The 16,904-nt window shown below is 33.1% G+C and overlaps 1 protein-coding gene across 1 annotated transcript in view; it reads left to right on the forward strand.

Moving 5' to 3' along the window:
- Positions 1-14,992, forward strand: part of LOC103261128 (E3 ubiquitin-protein ligase MYCBP2-like) — a gene marked incomplete at both ends in the record, with an annotated part of 68,850 nt that extends 53,858 nt beyond the window's left edge. The window contains 2 exons of the mRNA XM_008058746.1: positions 13,552-13,671; positions 14,911-14,992. Coding sequence (XP_008056937.1) covers positions 13,552-13,671; positions 14,911-14,992 — 202 coding nt within the window. The remainder of the gene's footprint in view (positions 1-13,551; positions 13,672-14,910) is intronic.
- Between the last annotated feature and the right edge of the window lie 1,912 nt (positions 14,993-16,904).

A 16,904-nucleotide genomic window follows, 5' to 3' on the forward strand; every position in this document is an offset into this window, starting at 1 on the left:
TGACATCAAGTCACCTAAAATGAAATATGCTATTGATACCCAAAAAGCAGTGTTATTATTGCCTTTTGATAAATTTGGAACTTTGTCTTTAAATTTAATTTTTGTGCAAGTAATAATTTAGGTAACATTTTCCTTAAGTTCATCTTTTTAGGTATCAATATTCATTTATAGATTTTTAGTTCAATGGCTTGTGATAATTTTCAGCTTTTTACATTGGGTCAATTGATATATTAATTCTCTGAGCCTTGTGTTAACTGTATAAGTGAAGTGCTTGTTCAGTTGAATTCTTTTTTTTTTTTTTTTTTTTTGAGTTGGAGTCTCAGTCTGTCGCCCAGACTGGAGTGCAGTGGCCGGGAGCGGCCACTGCAGCCTCAACTTGCTGGGCTCTGGTGATCCTTCTGCCTCAGCCTTCCAAGTAGCTGGAACTACAGGCGCGCGCTACCATGCCCGGCTAATTTTTGATTTATTGTAGAGATGAGGTCTTGCCAAGTTGCCCAGGTGGGTCTCGAACCCGTGGGCTCAGGCAATCCACTCACCTCAGCCTCCCAAAGGTGCGGGATTACAGGCTGAGCCACCCAGCCTGGCTCTGTTGAATTCTTAAGTAGAAGTCTCTAAGCCATCAGAGCTAATGGATGATTACACCAATGATCTTATCTTTATATTCCTGTTTCACACTTTGTTGTAAGGAAAATTAAACTCCAATATTGTTGGCTACTGCCCTTTCTTTTACCCTAGTGTCAAAGTTTCATAATTGTGAGCTGTAGATGGGGTGAGCCCGTGTCTTGGCTTACCTGGAATAGTCCCATTTTATGCCTACTGTCCAGGCATATTTCTTCATGGTGTCCTGTTTTACTTTCTGTGGAGTCTTGTTTGGATAATAAGATGTATAGTTAGCCTAGTAATAGTGTATGATGGTAAAAAGCATGATTTTGAAGGTAGACTTTGGATCAAATCCTGGCTTAACTTTATCAGCTGTATATGGCCTTAGGAATTTAACCACCCTGGACATCAGTTGCCTCACCTTCAAAATGGGGATGACTTCTGTATCTACCTTATTAGGAATGTTAATGAGGATTAAGTGATTTGTCTGAAAGTGCTCAGCATGTACTAAGCTCTAAGTAAATGCTTGGTGATGATGATGATGGTGGTGGTAGTGGTGGTGGTGGGCTATTTAGGAGACTTCTCTTTGAACATGATTCTTTTCAGCTCTGTTTTTCTTACAACACTAGGATACTAATCACAAAACTTTGATTATTATTAAGAAAAATTACCAGCAACTTTTCTATAATAAACAGATTCCATGTTGATAGTAAAAAAATCAATTCCCTATTGTTACAAATTGGAATAAAAAACAAATTTATTACAGTCTTTAATTCAGAAGTGAATGAGTTGATGTTGCTATTAATTTTTAAGCCTCTAAAACCATTTCATTTTCTTGATTTGAGACATCAAATCTAATATTAGCTGGTATTCCAATGGCATTTAAAAATCACTTTTTAAATTAAAGTATTATATGAAGCATGTGGAGTAAGAGGTAAAAAATCAGTATAATTCTTCTAGTGAAATTTTGGTGTAATTCTGCCTTCAGTAGATATTGATGTAAGTTAAAAACTTTATGCATGCTTTTTGCTTATTTAATACAATTTCATACTGTGATACATATTGGAATTCTGTTTTTGTTCCCCTTCATATTATATCATAAAAGTTCTTTTGTGTTTTATTGCACTTAAAATACCTCTTAAAGTAATATAGGAGTTTAGGTCAAGGTTTTCCACAAACTTATTCTTTAATTTAATTTTGGTTTTTGTTTATTTGTCATCTTCTAATTAGGTTTTCTAATTTCTAGTTATAAAATTAACTAAATTTAGTTTTATGTATTTTCTTATTGTTACAATATATATACTTTTATATTTTACTAATGTTTTTTTCCTACCTTCTCATTTTTCCCCACCCACCAAGCAAATGAGGTTAATAGTCTAATAGGTATACTTCCATATTTTGCACTATTAAGATATAATCATGTCCAGATATCTACACATGTGAAAGTGTAGGCTTATGTTTATTTATAGAAGTGGTGTTATATGCACATTCACAACATTGTTTTCTTATTTTACAGTACAACATGAATATGCATCAGTAAATATGGATCTACTACATTCGATTTAGTAGCTCCCTAATATCACAATATAGCTATGTGACAGTTTATGAAACCATTATTTTACTGATGGGCATTCAGATTATTTTCAGGTTTTTGTGGATCTTATAATAAATATTCTTAAATTTATAGCTATGCATTATTGGAGGTTTTGTTTATATAATACAGCTTCTTAGAAATAGTATACTTGGGGGCAGAAAGTATGTATGTTTTACATTTTAACAGATGATTCATAAAGTTTTTAAAATGTTATAGGTTCCTTATAAATAGACTAAATGCTGCTTATTTCTTTTTAAAAAATGTTATAGGAATTTATATTTTTAAGACTAATGTATAAGATTGGTATTTTCCTCTAGCATCACCTATATTAGTCATTTTTAAATTTTTTTGTAGAGACAGGAGTCTTGCTATGTTGCCCAGGCTGGCCTTGAATTTCTAGGCTCAGGTAATCCTGCTCCAGCCTACCGAGTAACTAGAAATACAGAAACATGCCACTGCTCCCGGTTTTGGTTATTCTTTTTAATTCCTGGAAAACATTGATGAGCAGTGTTGTCTCATTGTTAAATAGCACAAAAGCATTTTGTAAAAATTCTTCATAAATCTCATTTTAATGGTTAAATTTTATTACATTAAGTGGATGTACCATAGTTTTTCATTAACTATTTTCATATTTGGGTTATTTGTAACTTTTTGCTATAATTAACAAATTATAGTAAACACCTTTGAGCTGAAATTCTTAAAGAATATTAGCATTTTCTTTAGGATGGATTTTTAGAAGTGCATTTATGGGGTCAAAGGTTAATAATAATTTGTACGATCTCGGAATATATCATCAATAGCTTTCTTACTATTTCATACCGCCACTTTATTCCACGGTTTCTGCCTACCTACCTATGGGTACATGAGTGGACAGAACTCTTTAATGTCTAAATCTGGTCATTTCACACCTCTGTTTTATTTCTTCCCTCCCAATAAAAGAGGTTCTATTTTTTCAACCTTCTTAATTCTTTAATAGCTTTTGTCTATGTCTACTTGTCAGAATCCTGCTGTTTTCTTATTTCAGGCCACTTTTCTCCCTTGCCTGATTACAGCAAAAATCCTTTTAACTGGTTGACCTTACCCCCAGCAGCTTGTCCTCTTCTAAGCTTTTATCACCTTCTATCCAGAATGTTCCTTCTGTGGTACAGATCTGATCAGGAATACTTCTTTGCAAAACCAAAAAGCTATTCTTAGTCATTAGGATGTATTCCACATTCTCTATAGCCTCATCTCTTTTTATTCTCTTTCCTATTCCCTATCCTCTCATTTTTTTTTTTCATATCGCCGAACCTATATAGTACTTGCTACCCCCTTTATTAGACTTCACCTTATGTGGTGTTTGCTCTGCTTGTACCTCTCAACTGCCTTCATTCCTACCTTCAAGTTTTGTTAGCTGCTCCTCCAGTGTGCTTCCTTTTGTCTCGTTTAGTTATGTGTAAACTTTTCCTCCCCTCCTTAGAATGTATGCTTCTTGAAGCAGAAATTGTATCTTTACTAACAGCTTCCAGGACCTAGCACAGTGCCTGAATTGTAATATGTCTTTGTTGACTGATTGAAAACAGTATAGGGACTTCTCACCATCTTCTATAATAAAGTTTTATGACATAAAGATATTTTACTTAACTGTTTTTTTCTATACCTCTCCAAACTAATTTCCCATAACATTTTGCTCCATAACATATAATCCATTCATTTCAGCTGTGCATTTTTATTGACTATACAATATTGTTTAATATTTTCATTCTTTTATAAATCCTGTTCTTTTAAACAGGAATGCCCTCTCTTTCTTTCTTTCTCTTGTTAAACTGTTTCTCATTCCTTGAAACCTCTCTGATTCTCTTAAGTTAATCTGATATCTTTTCGTTCTTCAGCATATAGTGGGTACAGATTTCCTTTTATAGCATTTATATTTTCTCCAGTGAACTGAGTTCCAGTAAGATCTGCATCTTTATCTTTATAATCCTGACACCTAGTATCTGCTACATAAAAGATTAAAAATGTTTGGTGAATAAATGAATGACTTAATTATAATTGAAGAAAAATTATTTTAACCCATGGGATATAGTTGTATTTTAGAACCTAGTAGCCTTAATTTTTAGACATCAGTGATTTCCCATGGGCTTTCTAGATTTATAAATCAAAAGATTCTAAGAAGATTGAATTTAGTAAAACACTAAATAAGGAATATTATGTATGTAATATATTTTAATGGGGAGAAATAATATCTCAAACAAACCATAGAAATCAGAAAATCGTAATACAACATAATATTATTTTCTTAATATTATAGTTTTTTGTGTAATTGGAAAGTACTTTTTAGAGAAATTTGTATTATCTGCTTTAGTAATATCTGTAAAGTAACACATTAATTAAATAAGGCATTTTATTCATTGAAATCAACATTATTACATTTTAGAAATGGAACTCTAATGGAGAACTGCCAGGGGAGGGGGAGTAGGATTGGCAGTTGAGGGAAACTGCCAGGGGAGGGAGGGGCATACCTCATCAACAAGGGTACCTGCATAATGAACATTTGTATACGTAACCCTAATTTGTGCCCCACATCTTTAAAATAAAAAAAGAAAAGAAAAGAAATGGAACTCAATCTATGGAGCTCAATTTGGTACTGCATTACTGGGAAATAATGTTTAATTCTTCTATTAACATTACAGTAGCATGTTTCTAGCTGTAGTAGTCATAGATATATTATTCTTGGTTTTTCATGGACTTGGTGCTATTTGCAGTTTTGTCTATATCTAGAAGTAGAAATATGTTTCCTTTACCTGTTTTTTTATGTTTCATGGTAATACTTTAGTATTTAATTTGACATTTATGAATTTTTATTAGGGGGCGGTAGTTTAAATTTGTCTCTACAAATATTAATTAAACTGAAGATCAGTAGAGGATCCTGAAAGCATTTGCTTTACTTAAAAATGTTCAGTGCTGGCTAGGCTCAGTGGCTCAGCCTGTAATCCCAGCGCTTTGGGAGGCCGAGTTGAGTGAATTACCTGAGACCATAGGTTCAAGACCTGCCCAGGCAACTTGGCGAGACCTCATCTCTACAATAAATCAAAAAAATTAGCTGGGCGGGGTAGCGCGCACCTGTAGTTTCAGCTACTTGGAAGGCTGAGGTGGAAGGATTGCCAGAGCCCAGCAGGTCGAGGCTGCGGTGGCCGGGAGCGTGCCACCACTCCAGTCTGGGCGATGGAGTGAGACTCCAACTCAAAAAAAAAAAAAAATGTTCAGTGCTTTTACACTGTCATAGTTCTCTTTTCAGTTATTGGTAACTTATTTGTCAAGTTTAAAGTGTTTTTGAATTTCAAGCCATTTTTGATGTTGCTAAAACTCAAGAAAAGTTTAGTTCTGTTCTATAATAAAAAACAAAATGTTATGGTATAACTTAAATTTGTTTTTATGTTCAAGCTAAATGTTAATGGGGAGAGGGGATTTAAAAAATTTTATTAAAATTAATTTTGCCCTAGATTTTTTTAAGTACTATATAAAAATGGAAGTAACTGTAATCTCTGTGAATGTGTATTTACATATGTATATATATGTACATGGTGACACTTCAGAAATAAATGATTTAATGAAAGATGGCTAATGTTCCTAAATGTTTATTTGGGTGAAATGGCCCTCTTCACCATCAATATAAAGCTTTGTTTATGTGTGTATATATGTATACCCCAGATCATAGATTTTTTTTTTGTTTGATTTTTGATCATCTAGTTTTCTTAACGTCTATCAAAAACATGTAGTAAAGTCAATAACATTTTTATCTTGGTTTTATAGGAAGATTGCAGATATTAAACATGGAAGACCTTGTTAAAATTTAATGATTAATTTAAAAATTAGTTGATTTTTGGTGATTCAATAGGAAAGATACTTGTTTTCAGTGAATATATGGTTTACTGACTTTTAGTATATTTACTATTTAGAAATATGTTTAAGATAATTTGTTTTATTTGAATTGAACTTGATTGTCTGTGACTGTTAATAATAACTACTCAATTTTATAAGTATGAAAGATGGGACTTGTATTTTATAAACTGTTTTTATGAGACTAGCTTGTATGTGGAATGGCAAATGCGTTATGGGCGGGGGTAGGGGATTGAAGTGGGGAAATTGGGAGAAAAGCATAATGTCCAAAACAGTTAAGAATAAAGTTTTATGTTTTAGTTTGAATTGTTTTTGTTCATTATATATAGTGTTTTCATTTTGTAAGTTTTTCTATGCACATACAAAATGTTTCTCCTCAGGCCCCCTTGTATTTGCTGGCCCTATTTTTATGAACCATCGAGAGCAGGCTCTAGCCAGACTCAGATCCCATCCAGCACAGCTAAAGCATAAACGGGACAAGCACAAAGGTATTTGGTCTTCCTTATCAACTAGGTGGGAACTTTCCCAACTTCTTCCCCTCATTTGAATTTTGTCTCTGGGAAAATGCACAAACCTGGTTCTTGTACTTTACTTCTATCATTACTCTAGCCTGAGGAGAAAGAACATGCTGAAAGGGGTACTGTTGGTCAGTGACTGTCATGCTTCTTGTTTTATTTTTTTTTTTGGTTAACTTTTAAAAAAGTATATCTTTTCCTTTTCCATTTCTTTTCAAATTTTGTTATGTTAAGGGAAAGTGGTAAAAATAATCATTGCTTTCTGTTTTTTTATTCTTTATTATCTGCTGTCAGATGACTGTGATTTGGCATTTTGCAATTTATTTTGAATGCTGTTTATATGCTTTAGAATTAACAAAATTACTAAATTCAGTATGTAAAGTGATAATAAATTAAGACTACCATTACACTTTCCCACTGTTTTAATGTTATATGCAATGTTACCTTCATATATATGTAAACATAAATATACAAATGTTTGATGTTTGTGGCTTAAAGTAGAGATAGACACAAGCAAAGCAAGAGTCAGGTAGACTTGCTCCAGTCCTTGACAATGGTCAGAGGTCTAACTAACTTGACTGTGAGAAATTAGAGCTATTCTTTGAGATCTCTTGAGTTCTGAGTTAATTAAAAACATTTCTGATGCATGCTTATTTTCTTTTAAACCACAAGTAATGAGTCAGCTAAGATCAGGAAAGAACTTAATGCAGAACATTTATAGATTTATATAAAATATTTGCCTTGAGTCATGGCATTTGAACTAGGGGCTCTTCATTGACTAGTACAACTTACAGTTGCTATTTTCTTTAATGCCTAAGATAGGCCCTGCAAAATAGAATATGAAGTTTTAAAAACACATATCTCATATAGACAAATTAATCTAATGTTTGGTTTTTTTTTGTTTTTGTTTTTGCTGCCAAGCTGTTAAAGTAATTTTTTAAAAACTTTCACATGCAATATAATCAACTTCTTTTGCCTCTCTCAGTCTGTTTGCCACTCAAGGCAAAAACATAAACCAGACAGATTAAACTCTTATTTTTAGTAAAAGCATAAATAGAGCACAACTTAAGACATATTCTGCAGAAATGAGAGTTTTAAATATAATATAATTAATTAGCCATAGTAAAATTTGCGATTGCTTTATTTACTGAGTGCTCTAACAAAGCCATAAATAGTTAAACATAAGGAACATTATTTATTGTTTGTAATGAAATTATTTTAGTTATTGTCAGAAGCTCTAATTTTATGATTTCTACTATGCCACTATTGGAACAGGTTTTCTCTGTGTCTTTTCCCCCCAGTTATATGAAAGTGGAGTTTTTCTAAGACATTGCCTGAGGTTAAATGTTCATATATCATGAAACAGTTTAAAACTTTTTCAGCTCCATGTTAGTATCTTATGGGCAAGCATCTTTACTTTTTTCAGATCTGAAATGAAAGAAGTTATATTAAAGTTATAACGAATTTAAAGCAGACTTTTCCCCATGTCACATAATGATTAGCTATAGAAATTATTTATTAATAGATAACCTTAGTTCAATTTTGTCTGCCGCAGAGTTACTGTATAACAAACCTCTTTGTTTGTATACTAGTGACAACCTCTTTGCAAGGTCCCACTTTAAGGTAATACACTACAGGACCTGTTTTTATTGGATTTTATGGTCTTATAAAGTGAGATCTTTTCATCCTTTTATGCCCAAAATGAATTTACAGTATAGATAATAATTTATCAAATGGTGCCCTATTTTTTTTAAAGGGTTTTAATTTGCTAGTCACTAATTTCTGTCTATCCACTAAACTTTTACATTCACTGTCCTGTCATTTAATCATCTTTCCATTTATTGATTTTACTCTTACTATGTTAAACATCCCTAATTTGAAAATCTGAAATGCTCGAAAATCTATAACTTTTTGAGCACCAAGATAATGCCCCAAGTGGAGAATTCCACACTGACCTCATGTGATGGATTCCAGTCAAAACATAGGTGCACAAGAGATTATTCAGCATCTCCAGTGGAGGAAGAACCCTCCCAGCCTCCTTTAGCTATGATACAGCTTTTCCTTGCTCAGTTGGTGGTGATACCAAACAACCACAGGTTGTCCATGTGGGTAGCTAACATAGTGGCACTTTTGTTTTCTGATGGTTCAGTGACACTTTGTTTCTTACACAAAATTTTAAAAATATTCAGGTTGTGTGTATGAAATGATAGGAGACATAAATGAATTTCATGTTTAAACTTGGGTTCCATCCCCAAGATATCTCATTACATATATGCTAATATTCCAAAATTCATAAAAATTCAAAATCCAAAACATTTCTGGTCTCAAGCATTTTGGCTAAGGGATACTTAACCTATACATATTTTCACAGATTTTTAATACATTTTTCTTACCCTGTTTATTTTCTAGTTTATCCACTGAGAAGTTCACTTTATTAACTGCTGTGTTCTGTCTTATATTTAATTATGTTGCTAGTACAAATAGTAGGATGATAATAGTTAAAATTTTGTAGCCTGTGACATTTTTGTGGTGGTATATGGAAGGTAAGAACTGTGGATTTATTGTTAACAGGAGTGAATTCTAAGATAGAAAGTTGGAGACCTTCTGGCTTATTGGAGAGAATTTAGAGGAGGTTACGGAATCCATCCAATAAATGGCAGAGGCAAAAGAGAATATAAGTAGACTTCCATATAAAATTTAATAAGTTATTCTATAATGTGATCATAAACTATATTTCAGACAAACACCTGGATCAATATTTGTTCCAGCTATTCAGTGCATTACATATAAAAAGGTTTTAATATGATATACCTAATTAAGAACATATGAATTGTTCTAGAAATAGCCCTGAAATTTATTTCATTATTTATTTATTAATTTATTTGTTTATTTTGATTTGGGTTCTCACTCTGATGCTCAGGCTGGAGTGCAGTGGCATGCTCATGGCTCACTGCAGTCTTGACTTCCTGGACTCAGGCTATTGCCTTAGTCTCCCAAGTAGGTGTGCCTATATAGGCATGCACCACCATGCCTGGCTGATTTTTTGATTTTTTGTAGAGACAAGATCTCTCTCTGTTGCCCAGACTGGTCTCAAACTCCTATCCTCAAACAGGCCTCCTACCTCAGCTTCCCAAGGTGCTGGAATTATAGGCATGAGCCACCATGCCCAGTCCTGAAATTAATTTTAAAAGGACTGATGTCGGAATCCAAAGACACACAGATAAACATCTGGGTGTATTTTATACCTGTTTCCTTTTGGAAATGATGTGGTGTAATGGAAGTATCATAGCCTTTGGAATTATGCCTCGATTTTAATCCTAAATTTGGTACTTACTAAACTACATGGCTGTGCATAAATTTTTAAATCTTTTGCTTCAGTTTCCTGAACTGTTTAAAAATAAGAATGATAATTCCTGATTGTGTTGCTATGAAGATTAAATTAATATATGTGTATATCTTTACTTTTAGAGTTTAGAATTATCTTAAAGGTACAAAATTTGAGATTCATTAAATGCATAGTTTATTTTTACGAAGATGTCAACCATTAAACGGTGGTAAAATGCATGGGCCTTATTTATGATCAATTTACAAATTTGCTCTACCATTTACGACATTGTGCTGATTACTTCTTGACCCTTTAAGCCTAGTTTTCTCATATGCAAAATGAAAAAAATACATATATCAGATTGCTGAATTGGTAAAAGAACAACAATAGTGAATATTGATTAAGCACTTTTCACACATTTTTACACTTAATTCTCATAAGGACTTTTTGAGTTATGTACCATTGTTGCTATGTTATAGATGGGAAAGCTAAGACTGACAGATGGTAGAGCCAAGATTCCACTCCACATCCTTAGGCTCACAAGCATTTATCCAATGTGGCTATTAAATTTTTGCAGGGTTTAGTTAACACAAAGCAAATGCTTAATAAATTGCAGCTGCTCCTGCTGTTATATTTTAATGCTTTTGCTCAAAGCACTCACTGTGTTCTGTGATAGGATTTTGTGATGTGTAGGACTATAATATTACCCCCGAAGTATAGATTTTAGTGAAAATTAAAAGTTAGAATCTCGTAGATACTAAATCCTCTTTCTCTATGAGTATACATAAACATGTATTTATAATGTATACATGCACACATTATTTTAGCTACATACCTGCCAAAATTTTATAGCCATTATAGTTTCAATATCACATGATACATACATACATACACACACATACACACAGAAATATTCATATTAGGGATAATGCAGATGTGCTCATATTTAGAATGGCTAATTATAAGATTATTCAGACCTGACTGTTTTTTATACAGATCTAAGATTAAGTCTTACTGCTGCTCATAAGACTTTACTGAATAATGAGCTTGTGCAGAGTTAGTCTTTCTGAACTTCACTAGCTGGTTCTTGAATTTGCACTGAATTTTTCGCTGCATTTTAAGTACCTTTTTTCTTTAATAAATTTTTATAAATTTATGAGCTATTGGAATTATATTTGATTTTTTGACAACAAATAACATACACAAATATATATATTTAAAATTCTGCCACTGCTGTTGATAATGATAAGAGCCTCATTCCTATTTCTTTACTTGTAAGATTGTTACCATTTATAATAATTGAGAAATTGTTTTGTATAGATATAGGTTGTTTAGATGAACTTGAACAAAATGCTTCTATGATTATCTTGATCTCTAAATTATAGCTACTATTCTTTTAGTCATTATGGTTTTATTCAGGAAAGTACTAGGCTTTTTTCCCCCTCCTTTCCTGATGCTATGTCTCTATTGTGGATTTGTATCTGTATTTAATCTCCGACTCAAGGGAGGGGACAAAATGCTACATTCAAAGGTAAAAGTTTCTAACTAGGCATCAATATATTTATATAAAGTAGAATGATAACTTGAAATGTTTAACATATTTAAGTCTGGCAAAATTATGTGAACACAATTTGTTTTCTGTGTTAAGTCACATTTGGTTTTAATAATTAGATATTTTTACCAATTGAGATAAAGCTGTAAAATTTCATTATATCTGGCATCTTATTTAAATAGCGTTTGGAAGGTGTGTATTTTTTTCTGTGTGATCTTCACGTATATTTTGCCATTCCACTGTAGGCTTGTAACTAAGAGTATATTTCATTTTGGATGGAGTGAAACTGAATGTTGTGAATTTTTTTGTTTGTTTTTTTACCCATCCAGTCTTTGGCTTAATTTGGCAAGCCAACATTTGATAATTTACCAGAAGAGGAATCATATTCTTTATCCTATTATAATAAAACCTCTCACTAATTCAGAATTTATGATACTTCAGATGCAGAATTTGTGAACTTTTTTGAGTAAAAAATTCAAAATAATTTCTTCCTCTGAATTTTCAGGGTCATACTTATAAGGGGAAACCTGTCTAAAATCACTAGCTTATCAAACCAAGGGCTCAAGAAATGAAGGATTCCTTCAACGTGCCTTCAACCTCTGGGTCCAGCAGTTAATTCTTGTATGTTAAAGGATTTTTATATTTATGGTACATTTTAAATATAATATTGGCCTATTTTGAAATATAATGTAGGTAACCACACTTTTATTGTAGCATTTAGTTTAATCTATAATCTGTACTGCTTGAAGGTAACAAAACTGAACTTTTACTTAAATGTTCTGTATAATTAAGACTTTTTCAGTAAGTCATGTGCCCCACCTGTTCTATGCTATTCTGAATTAGTGAGGTTTTACTGTCCAAGTATTATAGATAGATACAAGTTTTTAAAAATGATAGTCATCTAGTTATAGAAAGGAAAGTAATTATTTAGGTCAATTTTATCCTACCTGGATGCTATTAAAGGCTAGATAAAATAGAAAGAATAAAGCAATATAAAATGGTTTGGTATTATTCTGTTTAACCTCCTAAAATCGGCAATGAAAATACAGAATAAAAAGTGTGTTTGTAGATTCATATATATATGTATATATCTTATATTACACACACTTGTTTAGAGTTACTATATGACAAGAGAGTGGCTTAGACTAGTTGACCTTTTGAAATTCCTTTTAGATGTACATTTATTCTATGTAAGGATTTTGAATCTTGATATAAAGGTCATTTTTTACACATAGTTTTTTTTATTAGGAAAAGTCAATTTCTCTCCTTATTTACACATTCCAAGCAAAAGTTTTTATATTCTGGAATGTGGTTTTTGATGCTGCGGTTAGATTGCTGGAAAATTCAAAGTCAAGTATATAAACCAGGGGTGGAGAAAAGGCCTAAAGCAAGCTTAATGGAGGAAATTTTAAGAAGAAGGAAGGAGGAAAGAAGGAATGAAAGCAGAAGGGATTGACTGAGGGTAGTGACTGGGGACAGAAAGAAGACCACAAAGCAGAGTGACTGAGGGTTAAGGTGGGACAGGAGAGATGAATCCGAGTAGGCCATTGAACTGTAAAATATTGAACAAAACTCTTTGGTCTTTATGTATATTTTTTAGTGTTCAATTAAATTTAGTAATGCTAATGGACAGTGTAGCCTTTCTAAGATCTATAGGAAATCTAATCACTTGTGATTTTTTTTTAATAGCTAGTACTAACAACATCACTAAGTTTCAAATAATTGTTAAATGACTTTGCATGCAGTTATTTTTGTGCAGACTAAATCTTCCCATATAAACTTTTGTATTTAAAATTTTGTTATTTCTATAGCTTGATGACCCATTTTCATTACGTAAGGTTTTATCCATAACCAAATCTTATCTCTGTTTTTATTGATTTAATGATATTTGCAAAGAGAAGTATATAGTATATCTTTTCAGAATTGCTTCTTTGCAGGTAGATTCTTAATCTATCATTTCTAACAGCTGCAGATTCTTCTTGCTTGTTCCTTTTAACACTTTTCTCTTGTTCTTCCATAATAAATTGATTTAAAATTGTATTTTGAAGATGAATACTGGCTTAATTACCAATTATAACACTTACAGATGGAAGTGGAGAAAGAGGAGAAAAGGATGCAAGCAAAATCACAACCTATCCGCCGGGCTCCGTTCGATTTGACTGTGAACTCCGGGCAGTCCAAGTCAGCTGTGGATTTCACCATTCAGGTAGCAGCTGGAACTTTAGGGTATAACTGCATTTTTACAATTGTGCTGAATCACTTATTTGCTTAGCTTTGACAAATGTAGTCTGTTAACCATCTGTTAAGAGCTATTGTGTGGCAATAGCTCTCAAATCTATAAGAGCTTGTTATTTATTATAGAATCTCTTTTAAGACCTGTGGCATGGTGGAACAGGTACTTGTCTAGAGATTTTACTTTTAGTCTGTTTTATGATGAACCTCTTTTATAATTCACTTCAAGAAATTTCAGAAGATGAAAGAATTCCTAAAATTGCTTTAAATTCTAAAATGGTGTGGTTTTTAGCATGTACCTGTATTTTAATATTCAGTTATAAACATGCATCAATTAATTTATTTTCTTAAAAATAAAGAAAAAACTTAAATTCTTAAAAAATTATTGACATTTGTATTAGGTAGCTTAGGTGGTACTATTCAATCTTTATAAAATAAAAAAAGTTAAATTCCTTCCTTGAGGAATATTCGATAAGGCATTGACAGACATTAAAGTTCTACCATTTCATGGTCGTTGTACATAACTATATAGAGCTCCAACCCATCTGCTCCCTGTGGTTATCTTAGATAGGAAAGGAAGATATTTTATTTGTATTTTCTTGTTATTAAGAAGATTTTACAGGCCGGGCATGGTGGCTTAGCCTGTAATCCCAGCACTTTGGGAGGCTGAGGTGAGAGGATTGCCTGAGCCCAGGGGTTCAAGATCAGCCTGGGCAACTTGGTGAGACCTTGTCTCTACAATAAATCACAAAAATTAGCCTGTGTGGTGGCATGCGCCTGTAGTTCCAGCTACTTGGAAGGCTGAGGTAGAAGAATTGCCTGAGTCCAGGAGGTTGAGATTGCGGTGGCTGTGAGCATGCCACTGCACTCCAGCCTGGGCGACAAAGAGTGAGACTCCAGCTCAAAAAAGTAAAAAAGATTTTACAGTTGACCTGAACCAGCATATGTTATTAAATGTTAATGTTATTAAATGGAATTTGTAAGCATTTTAAAGTATATATTATGAAAAAATTATACATTTTCATGACCTAGAAAAATATTTTTCAGAACTAAGATTATATTTATTTCTTATTAACTATAAATTTGTCGTCAGTTACTTATTTTAATTGTTCTATAAATCTGAAATAGTTAAAATTACATTACTTTCATTATAGTTGTAATAGAAAAATAAATTGCATGCAATGAAAAATAAAGCTTCGTATTTTGGTTTCAGTGGTTTTAATGGAAAATGGAGATGTCTATACATTTGGTTATGGGCAACATGGACAGCTAGGACATGGCGATGTCAACTCCAGGTACTCACAAAGTTCATTTGAAGATACTGGGTTTTTTTTTCTTTTCTTTTCCTTTCTTTCTTTTTTTTTTCTTCCTTTCCTTCTCTGTCTCTTTCTTTCTTTCTTTCTAAATAAATGTTTAAATATATTTCTATTTTAAATACTGTACATTTCTAGAATTTAAGTAATATTTATACCACTATTTTGCAAAGTGTGGTCCATGAATTATTGGTGGTTCTTGGTTTTGTAATTGAGTGCTTTTTTGGGAATAAAGGATTTTGTAGTTTGAGGTGAAGAGCTGATTTACATTTTATATATTTTAGATATGAGGTTGATTATGCTTATTACAAAATTCCAGTATATTTTTAACAATTATCTTTTGAAAGGTTGTAATGTTAATAGAAAAGACAGTTAATTTTTAAAAAATTTTAATATCAATAGATGCAATCATATTCCTTGGTGTTTTTAATTTTTTAATCTTTTTGTCTAATATTAACATTCAGTTATTGAAGCTTTTAAGTAATTTCAAACAGAACCTATTAGTCTCTCTGATGAGCTGTTTTGACGTATCCTTAATATGAATAGTAAAAAACCAGTTGTAGTAGAGACCACTGTTAGTCATTTCCTAATATTCATTCTTCCTTACTTCATAAGGAAGTTGATGACACGACCATGTAGCTAAAGACTACCTTTCTCAACCCCCATTGTGGCATGATGTGACCTTGTAAACTTAAGTGACAGGTGCTGCTTGGAATCTTGCTATTAAAGGGAAGGACTGCATCTCTCCATTGTACCTTTCCCTTCCCCCCTTGCTGGCTGGTGCGTTCACACAGAGGCAGGAACTAGAAAAGTCATCATAGAGGTGGAATGGCAGTTATAAGATAGAAATAGCCTGGGTCCCTGACACCATTAATGGCCACATCAGTTCCTTACCATGGGACACTAATGGAGAGACAAATAAACTTCATCTTTTGTGTCTCTTGCTTTGACTTTTATTATAACAGCCAAGTCCTTTTTCTACATAATACAGTTATAATTCTTTTAGTCAAAAGTAATAGAAAATTCATCTTTATTTGTTTATGTCTTCCAAGAAGCAGACACGAAGACAGGATCAGATGTGCAGAGAATTTATTAGGGAAAAACAATAAGAATAAATAGGGAGAGGCTCCAAATCCAATGTCAGTCTGATCCCTGTGAAGGAGAGAGGGGACTGGGTGTGGTGACTTATGTCTGTAATTCCAGAACTTTAGGAAGCCTAAGCAGAGGATTGCTTGAGGCCAGGAGTTTGAGATCAGCCTAGGCAAAATAGTGACTCCCTGTGTCTACAAAAATGAAATAAAATAATTAGCTAGACATGATGGCATGTGTCTGTAGTCCCAGCTGCCTTGGAGGCTGAGGCAGGAGGATCACTTGAATCTAGAAGTTTAAGGCTTATAATTACAGTGAGCTATGATTGTGCTGGGCAACAGTAAGGCCCTGTCTCTTAAAGGAAAAAAAAAATTAGAAAAGAGAGAAGGAAGGAAGTATTGGGTAGGAAGAGTCTAGATTTCAGTAGTGCTTTGAGAGGGTTTCAGCCAGCCCAATGGAATGTCCCCAAGCTGATGATGCCTTTGGAAGGATCTTGCATTGGGCAGAAGTGGATCAACTATTTACACCTTTACCGAGCTCAGTCACAGGCTGGTAGCATCCCAGGGGACAAATGGCCTTATGATTCCAAAGGAACAGCACCTGAGGCTGTCAGTAAACTCTGCTCCCTACAGCAGGTTGTCTTGAAGGAGATCTGAGTGACCCATATCTATGACTGCCCCACCCTGGAAACAGGCTTATTATTCATGAAGTCTGAAGAGGTGTAGGGCAGCTTCAGGCCAAACTTGACTCAGCAATTCACTTTGTTATTGGAACTCACTTTCTTTTTTTTTTTTTTTCATTAATC

Source organism: Carlito syrichta, unplaced genomic scaffold (assembly GCF_000164805.1).
Source record: "Carlito syrichta isolate Samal-C Ts95f unplaced genomic scaffold, Tarsius_syrichta-2.0.1 Scaffold303607, whole genome shotgun sequence".
In the NCBI taxonomy this organism is placed as follows: Eukaryota; Metazoa; Chordata; class Mammalia; order Primates; family Tarsiidae; genus Carlito; species Carlito syrichta.